We start from the raw sequence: 11,604 nt of genomic DNA, 5'->3' as shown, positions 1-11,604 counted from the left end.
GCCTGCAAGGCTTATACGGGTACAAAAGACCGAGATGTTAGAAAAGTCTAGGAGTGTCATTATCTTGTGCCTTGGGGATACAGTTCTAAGAGAAGTCACTAGGGGGAAAATTGTAGTTGCTATGTGGAAAAAACTTGAATCGTTGTATATGACAAAGTCTTTGGCTCACGGGTTGTATTTGAAATAACAAATTTATTCATTTCGAATGATGAAGAATAAATCCATAGTTGAGCAGCTTACAAAATTTCACAAGATTATTAATGATCTTTGAGAATATTGAAGTGAAAATTGATGATGAGGACAAGGCTTTGCTCCTTTGAGTTCATTATTCAGATCCTTTGAGCATTTTAAGGATGTCCTTCTTTATGATAAGGAAGGTACTATTAATTTGAATGAAGTCCAAATGGCGGTGAAATTCAAAGAATTTTTAAAGTCCAAAGATTTGAAGATCGAAGATAATGGGGAAGCCTTAAATGTGTCAAGAGGAGGAGGTGAGCGTATAGAGATATCAAAATCAGTGAGGTCTGACAATTCAAAGGTAAAATATTTTAATTGTAAAAAAATCTGTCACTTTAAAAGAGATTGTCCTGAGAGAAAGGTCAATGAAAATTCCGTTGAAGCTGAAGTTGCCTTGGGCGAGGAAAGTTATGAGGATGCCGAAGCATTGTTAGTATCGAGTTTGGAAACTGAAGATAGTTGGGTGATTGACTCAGGTTTCTCTTATCACATGTGTCCAAGAATAGAATACTTTGAAACTTTGAAGATGGTGCAAGGTGAAGTAGTTCCCCTTGGGGATAATAAGGCTTGTACAATTCATGGTATTGGTACGGTCAGACTTAAAATGTTTGATGATCATGAACTTCTTATTCACAATGTGAGGTATGTTCCAGAACTCAAGCAGACTTTTTTATCTATAAGTATGTTGAATGATCTAGGCTATTGCACTATAGTTGAACATGGAGTTTCCTACTATTGATGCTAGTAGTAGTGAGAAAACAGTTACAAAGATCACTGATTATCAATTGACTCATGATGATGTAAGGAGAGTTATTGTAGCATCTCAAATGGAGGATTATGCTAGCCTTGGATATTATGTTTGAATGTGGATAAAGGACTGCAAAATAAAAGAAGAAAAACCTTCAGGAAGGAAACTGAAAACAGGTGGAGTCAAGGGTGGTTGAAAAGTCATACTTGTAGGCTTGTAATTTGCTTCGGTCCATGCTCATCTTCTCGAACAGCTCTGCATACATAATTAATGTTGCAGAAGCTGTCGCCGTCAATGAGGATCTGAGATAAGTCAAACATTCCAATTGTGGCGATGGTCACGAGGGAAAAAATTTCATTCGAGATACATCAAACTTTTTATGAGTTCAAGAATTCCAGCATAACACGGTCGGGAACTTTTACACATGTATTCCCCTCTTTACAGTAGACTACCATCATATCTGTGATCTTCCTTTTCATCGTCCCAGAGTCTCACTGAATTCTCTTGCTTAAAAAAATAATTCATTAATAAATATAAATAAAATATACATAATAATACTAGTACATTATTAATATTTCTTGAAATACGTATGTATAAGTTTTAACTAAGCAAAGAATTATGGAAGATGACAGGAAAGAGGCTATGCAGCAGTACGTATTCTGAATCCGGAAAGTTTCATTTTTTTCTTCTTTTTATTGACACGTGCTTTGCTTCATTTAGTTTTATATGGATTAAACTAATTATTTCATTCAATCTAATTAACGAAAACAAATCATGTTTATAGGAATATTAAATGACTAAATAATAAAACACATGTTACTTACCATGAGTATCATTTCTTTGACAAATATCATACTTTCTTTGACCATGCATGCAATACCATAAGTATCATACACCCACTTTTATGGCTATATATAATATACATCATAACTCTAACTCTTACTTCAAAACACAAACATATCATCATCTCATAACCTCTTATTGTTATTATTCAAAATGGGAAGAAAAAAGTTGCTTGTATCAGATTTTGCCCTATCTTTCATGTGGGTATGCTCTGGTGTTCTTCTAAAGTCATTCATAATAAAAAACATGAGCTTTTCTCATTCCCATCTTGCTGAGATTGTGAAATTTTCTTTTTCCATTGCCAACATGTTCTTTTATGCTTTTCTGTCTAAGCTTTTTCATGGTGGTGCCAACAATCCTCTTGCTACTTTGGTTGATGCTATTTCTGGAGATTTTCATAACTTCCTTTTCTGCATTGGCTCTAGAATTCCTGCTCAGGTAATTGGATACATTGTTGGAGTAAAACTTCTTATCGATAACATTCCCGAAGTAGGACGTGGACCACGTTTGAATGTTAACATTCCTCTCGGAGCGTTAACAGAAGGAATATTAACATTTGTAATTGTAATTATTTCGCTTGGGCTAGCTGCCACGAAAATTCGAAGAAATTTCTTCATGAAGACATGGATATCCAGCCTGATCAAGATAATACTTCATAAAGTCGGTTCTGGTCTAACTGGTGGATGTATGAACCCCGCATCTGTAATGGGATGGGCTTATGCTCGAGGGGATCACATAACAAAGGAGCATTTCTTTGTATACTGGCTTGCTCCTATAGAGGCAACTCTTTTAGCAGTATGGACATTCAAATTGCTAGTACGACACATGAGAAAAGATAAAACATGCTCAAAAAGAAAATCAGATTGAAGAAATTGTATTTTGTGATAAATGTTTGATTTTTCATCTTTCATTTAATGATTATTTGTGCATTGTAGGTTTCAAAATGTAAGTATTCAATCTTGTTTGGATTGTTGATGATGAGACATATTGCTTGAAATACAAACTAACATTGCTACTTAGCTTAACGTTTTTTAAACTAACTCAAACTAATTCTCATGATTCTAAGTGGTTGTTAAATGCTGTTAATTTCAGCCAAATGAATCTAGAGCAAACTTTCTTATGTCTACATCTTGTTTATTATAGTACAAGTATAAATTCAAGCGTTTGAGTTCGTTATCGATTATTGTTTCTTCTAATCAAAGCTAAGTTCTCTCTCAATTCAGATCCTGTACATGGTATCATGAGCTTTGGATTTGAGGGTTTTTTCCGCTCCAAGAAATAATGTAGTGTGTTTTTACTTATATTGATTATATTATGGATCAATCAAGTCATCTCTATATTCATGCTTGTGATGGTCGTACGTTTTCCAAGGATATACTCCAATTCTCAATGGGTTGAATTAATCAGAAATCCGTGAAACCGCACAAATAAATTTATTTGATATCATATAAATATATTTAGATACAGATTTAAATTTGAAATTAGCTAATAACTTTATAATAAACGATGATTATAAAAACTCAATTGTATTAAAATACAAAGAAGAAGAAAAAATACTCGTGAGATGAAAAAAAAGAATATTTAATTTTTGAAAAAATGTTTTTATCATTTAAATTTAAATAATTATTGATTAAAATGATATGCATTGTGCTGATAGTGATCCGTGAAATAGAAAAAAAATCATTCAAAAAGAAAAAAAAAACAGACTCGTGAGATGACGAATGATAAAAAAGATAATATTGATATTTTGAAATAAGAATTTTGTCTTTAATTTTTTTTTACGTGCACTGGCCAAGCGTTGTTTCTACCAGGAATCGAATTCAGTATTCTCCAAATATCGTCCTTTGAAGAGTCTCGTTTGCCATTCGAGCCCAAGTACTTTGAAATAAGGATTTTGTCTTTTAAATCAAGACAAATTATTGATTAAAATAAAATAGACATTGTACCAATAATGACCTGTGAGATAAAAAAATATTTGATGCGATATAAAATGTATTTATATACAAATGTAATATTTGAAATGATTTACTTAATTGTAAAATGAATACTAATCGTATAAATTTAATTGTATTAAATAATCATTAAAAAAAAACCATCTTGAAAAAAAAATTAATATTTCAAAATAAGAATTTTGTCTTATAAATTAAGATAATGGTTGATTAAAGTAAAAGGGATATTAGGTTGATAATGACCTGTGAGATAAATAAAATTTTAATTTTATTAATATTAAAAAATAAATTATTAGTGAGAATATTCGTGTGAGAAAAAATGTAAGAGAGATTTAAAATTATTATCAAAAGAGTTGAAAAATGAATGTTACATATCATGGTGTAATAAGATATGTGAATGAAAAAAAATAAACATTACTTAAATAATTTATTATGAAAAAATAATTTATAAAGGTCATGTAATTGAATTATTATAGATAGTAGATTACCTCTCTTGCTTGTTTTCAATGCATTGTGCACTTGGTGGAAAGATGAACTTTGACATAATGAATTAATCAACTACCATGGTTAGAGATATATTTTGATCTGGAATAGATCAACATATGTCCATTCCAAGATTATTAATTTTCTTTTTGAATCGATTGAATAATACATTGTGTTCTTGTAAATTTCTGTTGATGTTTGTGAAGGTGAGAAAAATACAAAAAATTAAAATTTGAATTGTGTTGGAGTTTAAAAATCGTTTATTAATATTTAAGATAAACACCAATTCAAATAAAAAATTCAAAAGATAAAGAGAAAAAAGAAGATTGATAAACACAAAATTTATTCTATAACTTGAAGTTACAAGTGTCCAATTTTTTATGGTCAATTGACTTATACCTTAGAATTCTCAACCACAAAGAAATAACTACATCTTAGTCTCTAAATCCGGTCGATGGCTTCTCCGTGCGGGGCTGTTATGCTCCCTTTGATAGATTTCATGTTCCGTTGAGTCCGGAGAAGGAATTCTCTAACGTTCTAAAACTTATTTGGAAGATTGTTGTCCCTCAAAAGATTAAGGCAATTTGGATGGAGATGTTGTATTAATAGGTTGTCTATTAGGGATCTTCTTCAAGTGAGAGGTATTTCTTTTCCTTCTTCTAATGTTTGTGTTTTTTGCGGAATGGAAAGCGAATCCTTGATTCATATCTTGTTTAAGTGTGGGTTTTCCAATTTAATTTGGAAGGAAGTGGCTTCTTGGATCGGCTTCGTTAATTATGATTCCGTTTGCATTTTGAGTAGTTTTTAGAAGTGGTTTAGATTTTGTAAATCTAAAAAGGTTAATTCCGGTAGGGAAGGGACCATTTGGCTGGCAACTACTTGGTATATTTGGAAGCTCCGGAACGGAATCATTTTCCGAAATGTTTCTTGGAACGTGTTAGATTCGGTTTGGAGTATAAAGGCTCTCATTTGGCGGTGGTCGTTTATAGGGAAAATTAATCGTACCAACTACAACTTCTACGAGTTTAGCAAAGCCCCTTTGTTTTACCTTTCCTAGATTGTATTTGGTGTTTAATTTTCTTTGGTGCGAGCTTCTCTCGTCCTTTTTGTAATCGTTTTGTTAGAACTGTTGGTTCTATTAATATATTTTTGGGTTTAATATACTTCACCCCTGCCATTATAGCGAGTTTTGGTTTGAGCCCCCTGAAGTTTTTTTTTATTAAAAGCCCCTTATAAAACATAAATCCTGGATTTACTACACCCTTTTACCCTCTTTGGTGAATGGGCTTTGACTTAATTGATGATGTGGCAAAATAAGACTTGATGACTGTATATGACCATGACTTTTACCCTTTTATCCCTTATATTCAATTAAAATATTAATTAAGAAGCAATTGAAAATCTGTATACACACCAGAGGTCATTTTTTCTTCTTCATTTCAACCACCACCTCACCGTTGAACCTCCACCACCTCACCGTCTTCCTTCCACTACAAATTTAATTGCCACGCTGCCTCTTGTGATATTATTATCATATATCAACTTCTAAGAGATGTACCAGTGTTTGCAATGCATAAAAGGATAATTTATTCAATATATGAATCTAGGGTTCATGTGTCTCCTAATTTTCTTCATTTCTGAAAATTTTCTGGAAATTTTTTGCTGAAGCTAGGTATGTCGGCTACTGAGTTGAATTCGTGTTAATGTCGTGACGTTGTTGTTGTACGCTGCAACTTTATTGGTGAATCAATTCCGAATTCTTGCGGCTGATTGTGGATCGTGAAGAAGTTGCGACTGAGTTGTTGATGCAGTGAGGATGTTGAACGTCGCGGTTGTCATGGTGGTGGCGCGATTGGGGATGCTTTCGATTGCGTGGTCGCGCTGGATCAGAGAAATGGATTCGGGCGGTTGTCGTCCGGTTGCGTGTGGATCCGGTTTTACGTGTCTGCTTTTCTCTGAACACATTGATTATGTACCATCATTATAAAAACTAATCTATGATTTTATTCTCCAGGCTCTTTCTTGCTCAAACAAATAGAACCAGAACAAGATACTCATCCAAAAGAGAATTTAAAATTTAAAAAAAGGTAATGAACACTGTATTTTAGTTACCTTAAAGTTTTGTACACTATGATGGATGATAAGCTTTTTCATTTTCAATTGAGGAACTTGACATGTTCATTATTGCAGCAATGGCACAATGATGCAGATCAGCCAAGGAAAAAAAATTCCTTTGCAAAGGAGATGTTAAAGAAGACACTCTATTCCGCGGATGAAGCGGTGGAAGCGATGAAGTTTTTTTTGACGAAGCTAAATCATCACTTGTAATACTAGAACTGCTATCAGAATTGGTCATTGCAACTGCAAGAGCTAAAGCACTTCTACTTAAGCTCATAGTTCTCTTCGAAATTCCACCACCATTGCTTCTCAAAGGGTAGTTGAATTAGAATTAATGCTATGATAACAAACAAAGTGGTTAAATATTAGTGGTTAAATATAATTCAATTAATTATTTATACAATCCTTTTGCCACATCATCCAAAGTCAAAACCCAGTCAGCAAATGTGGTAAAAGAGTTTGGTAAATTCAGGTTTTGGGTTTTATAAGGGGCGTTTTGTAAAACAAAACATTCAAGGGGACCAAACTGAAACTCGCTATAATGGCAGGGGGTGAAGTATATTAAACCCTATATATTTTGATTAAAAAAAATGAATCACATTACATCTTAATTATTTGATAAAATACAATCAAATAAAATATAAATAATATTACTCAATAGAGAATGTAAGTAAAGTTAAGCACAAACTAGTGTTTAAGATATAAGCGAAAAGTACGTATTTAATGAAATTACTTAATGATCTGAGTATTTCTTTCTTTTTTATTGAGTAGTGTAGAACTTTCTTTCTATATGTTTGTTCTTAAAAGTACTTTTTTTTTTCTTTCTCCAGAGCTTCGTCGATTTGACTATCTCCTAAGCTTAATGCTTAGATAACAGCTATTAAGGTCCTGTTGTACTATAAAACATGGTAATTCTACACAACCGTGTACTCATATTAGAAATTGTCACACATTACCTGTACTTGTGTGTCGCACACAACATATACTTTTGTACCCTGGATATTATTTCAAATTGTCTCTCAAATTTGAATTCATTGCATTGGGAGAAAAATAATCAAATTTACTCTTCAAATAATATTCATATAAATGTACAATGTTTGGTCATGGATAACTTGATTGTATTTCTAAGAAGAGGGTACAAGTGTTCACTATGTAGTTATGTAGTGTTGAAGTCACTAAAGGAATATAATGATAACTTGAGTAGTTTATGAATAAAATGTTGAACAAAAGACTCCAAATACTATAGAAGAGGGGTGAGTGAATTTTATAAATGGAAATTCAATTTTTTATTTTGCAAAAGATTGATTTTAAGAAAAGTTTAGAAGCTAATATTAAAAAAAAAAAAGACAGAAATAAAAGAGATAAATTTAGAGAGATCGTATAGAAAATTATACTAGTTCAACTTTAAATTAGGCAACCTATTCCAGTTCTAACGAGTTTTCGCTTGAAATTTCTACTATCAATCAATAATTTGAGATTTTATAAAGGTTCAACCAAACAACCTTCTTTGTACCTAATTTTTTATTACAATCTCCCGGTCAATTACAAATGCACAATATAACTACGCCCTTGAATAAACAAATATAACATGTGATAAGGTGAGGGGAAATTTGTTGTTATGTGGGATTTTTTTTTGTAAGCAAGAAATATATTAACGGGAGAACTAAGGGTCTCCAACCTTGATACACAAGATCGACACAAAATCGGCAAAAAAAGCGATATTACAAACCAAATACAATCACGATAAAAAAGACAACGGGTCTTTACAAAAATCGTAAAAGTTACATTTGGGATATGTAATATCACCAAAGAAGGACCATCTCCACATCAAAAATTTGATTTTCCACACTATATCATTAATATTCCAAGCTTCATTTTTAAAGCAAAAGCCATTCCTTGTCAACCAAATAACCCAACAAGTGGCCAACCAAAACACCCCCAATTTACCTTCTTTAATTCTCTTCGAACGGCTCATTGCAAACCATTCCATAAAAAGTGGAATGCAATCCTCCTCTTTCCAACCCGAAAAATCCACCCATTCACCAATATCTTTCCAAACAAGTTTAATTACATAACATTTGAAGAAAATATGGTCTCTATCCTCCAAGTGTAACCCACAAAAGACACAATTTAAATTAGAAGTAGGAAAAGCAATACCTCTAACTTTCAAAAGATCTTTGGTTGGAAGCCACAAAAAGTCTCCACGCAAACGCTTTAATTTTGTACGGAATCTCCATCTTCCAAATCTTTTCCAACACTTCATCATTCTTATTAATGGGGCCAAAAGGAATTCGCCGGAAAGCATACCGACGATAACATGATGATACCGTAAATATCTTATTCGTTTCAATATTCCATCTCACGGAATCCTTTTCCAAATTACAACCCGCAAAAGATTCCAAAAAGTTCCTTAAAGACGCCAACTCGGATAATAAACCCGCCTCACCCGCATCTACCAACGAAATGCCCAAATCCACCCACTTCCAAACCCCCTCACTCCATCCTCCCATCACCGCTACGGAAACATTTTTCAACACTACTAGAAAATTCGCTTTTAGTGACCGAATTAGAGACCGAAAATGCTTAAAAATCGGTCACTAAAACGTTTAGCGACCGATTTAGTGACCATTAAATTTCGGTTGAAAAAGTGCTAGTCGCTAAGTATTAGCGACGAATTTAGTGACCGAAATTTAGAGACCGAATTTGTGACCGAATTCAGTGACCGATTTAGAGACCGATTTTAGTGTTCTTTTTCATAAAATAAAATCAAAAGTTGTGATACCTAGGAATCGAACTTGTGACCTCCGCATATTTTAAGAAGAACTTACCACTACACCACTTTACATCTATTGTTATATTTTATATTTAAACATATATACATATAGTTTTTTACAAATATATTATATGTTAAAACAATAAAAAATATGAAAATCTTATTAAAAATTAAAAATTGAAAGAGAATTAAAATCTTTAAAAAAATGGAAAGGAAATAATAATATAATAAAGTGGATTAAATATATAAAACAAAACAAAAAATATTAGTGACCGAAATTTTGTTCTCTAATTTATATATATAAATTAAATTTCATAAAAAATATTTTTTGTGACAGATTTAGTGACCTCTTAAAATTTACTCATGAATATCAAATTTTGGTGGCTAATTCGGTCACTACAGTGACTGAAATTTCGGTCACTAAATTTTGGTCTCTAAATCGGTGGCTAATGTATTTTAGTGACCGATTTAGTGACCTATTAAAATTGGCTCATGAATATTATATTTCGGTGGCTAATTCGGTCACTACAGTGACCAAAAATTTTTGGTCACTAAATCGGTCACTAAAAGCGAATTTTCTAGTAGTGCAACAAAGAAATACTATAAAGCTCCGGAAACACTTTCGACAAACATACATCGTTCAACCAACAAACTTCCCAAAATGGAGTGCTAAATCCATTACCAACAATAAAACAACTATTCTCAAGAAAAGAATCTTTATGGAAAGAAGAAGAATTTCCAACCTTTAGCATGTCACGCCACCAAAAGAAAGAAAAAGAGTTTTTATTATGAACCCGCCACCAAAAAGATGCATATTAATATCTCCATAACGCGCCTTCAAAACCTCTATGGGTGATAAGATGAATGGAAATATTTTGTGGGCAGATTTGAATATCTTTCCGAGTTTTTGTTTGGTTTAGTCATTTTTTGATTTGGGTCTTTTCATTTGGTACATTTTTTTTTATTGTATTGATGGGTTGAACACCCCTTGTGTCTTGTTATATTCATTTTTGCTTATAAAGAAACAAAGCATTCAAATAATTAATTGTCATATAAAATAAAAAAAAATTATTTGAATAGCTAATATAATATATAAAAGATAACTATAAAAGATAATCACTACCTATCCACTCATAGAAATTAAATAAATCTGAGGTCTCAACAATAAACCACTTAAAAAACAAAAATTTAATTGTATCAACTCATAAACACACATAATTTATAAGTGAAAATAATAACTTTTTTACAAATGATCAATACTATTGTATGAGTTTGTTTGATAAAAATAACGGTTGACTAATAAGTTAGCTGATAGTTTATAGCTGATGGCTGATGACTGATAGCTTATAGCTTATAGTTGATAGTTGGGACTGATAATTGATAAATTAATTGAAGTGTTTAGTAAAATTAGCAGTTCAAATAACTTATAAATATAAAATAACATAAAAAGTATTAAATAAATAATTATTTTATTTTAAATTAAATTAATTATAAAGGATAAAAATGAGTTTTTACTAAAATAATAAAGATAAAAAAGAAAAAAAAAGTTATAAGCTAAAACGCTATTTTAAAATAGCGTCTGAAAAATAAGCTATAAACTAACATAATATACTCTAAACTCGTGATAAAAAAAACCGTTATAAGACGTGTTTAAGTTATCCTATAATCTTATAAATTATAAGGTCAAAATTGTGTCTCAACAAACTGAGCATATGTGAAACCATATCCAAAAATTGTTGGTGGTATCAACCATAAAAAAAACCGTTTATTTGACTAAAATGTTTGCTAATGATATCTTAAGGAAACGTGCAAAGGTATATGCTTTTCTAGTCTGTCATTACAAAGCATGTGAAATAATGGGTCTTCGAGAATTCCCAATTGGTTATAATAATATAGTCAATAATAGGTAACCCGTTTACACCGCTATAAAAAATAATAATTTTCAATTCAATTCATTTTGATAACACCAAAAATCTTTTTTTTTTTTCGTTGTCATTTTTCCCACGTATTTTTGTAGATGTCATTTAGATTGGAGAAATCATCTTGTCACCCCTCAAATTGTCTCTGGCACCTCCAAAAAATATTGAAAAGACTAACATATCCAACTAAAATTATTTATCAAAGTTTTTGAAATTTACGAAGAGCACCGGACTTTTTAAATTTTAGGGCGATACCGGAAATTTGAGCTGCATACCAGAAATTCTACGAAAACAAGTAAATTTTCGGTATTTTTTAAATTTCTGGTATTTCTTACCGGCAATTTTGAAATTTACGATATTTTGTACCAGAAATTTCAAAATTTCCAGTATATTTATGAAATTTTAAAAATACTAGAAATTTCAAAAATTCCGGTATATTGTCAAGTACCGAAAATTTTGAGATATTTGAAATTTTCGGTACTTTGTATTTTTTTTAATTATATTTTTTATTTTTTTTCCAGTAAGGACTAGAGG

The 11,604-nt window shown here is 31.5% G+C and overlaps 2 protein-coding genes across 2 annotated transcripts; both read left to right on the top strand.

Annotated features, from left to right (window-relative positions):
- Positions 1–403: 403 nt before the first annotated feature.
- LOC131633408 (uncharacterized) lies at positions 404–1,100 on the top strand. Its single transcript, XM_058904119.1, has 2 exons — positions 404–829; positions 951–1,100. Exons 1-2 carry the CDS (start codon positions 404–406, stop codon positions 1,098–1,100), a joined length of 576 nt encoding a protein of 191 aa, XP_058760102.1.
- Positions 1,101–1,978: 878 nt separating this feature from the next.
- LOC131633419 (probable aquaporin SIP2-1) lies at positions 1,979–2,695 on the top strand. Its single transcript, XM_058904131.1, has one exon. It carries the CDS (start codon positions 1,982–1,984, stop codon positions 2,693–2,695), a length of 714 nt encoding a protein of 237 aa, XP_058760114.1. The 5' UTR covers positions 1,979–1,981.
- Positions 2,696–11,604: the final 8,909 nt, after the last annotated feature.

This window comes from Vicia villosa, unplaced genomic scaffold (assembly GCF_029867415.1).
Source record: "Vicia villosa cultivar HV-30 ecotype Madison, WI unplaced genomic scaffold, Vvil1.0 ctg.001122F_1_1, whole genome shotgun sequence".
Lineage (NCBI taxonomy): Eukaryota > Viridiplantae > Streptophyta > Magnoliopsida > Fabales > Fabaceae > Vicia > Vicia villosa.
Note: the sequence above shows the minus strand (reverse complement) of the source record. Positions and strands in the feature narration are given on the sequence as shown.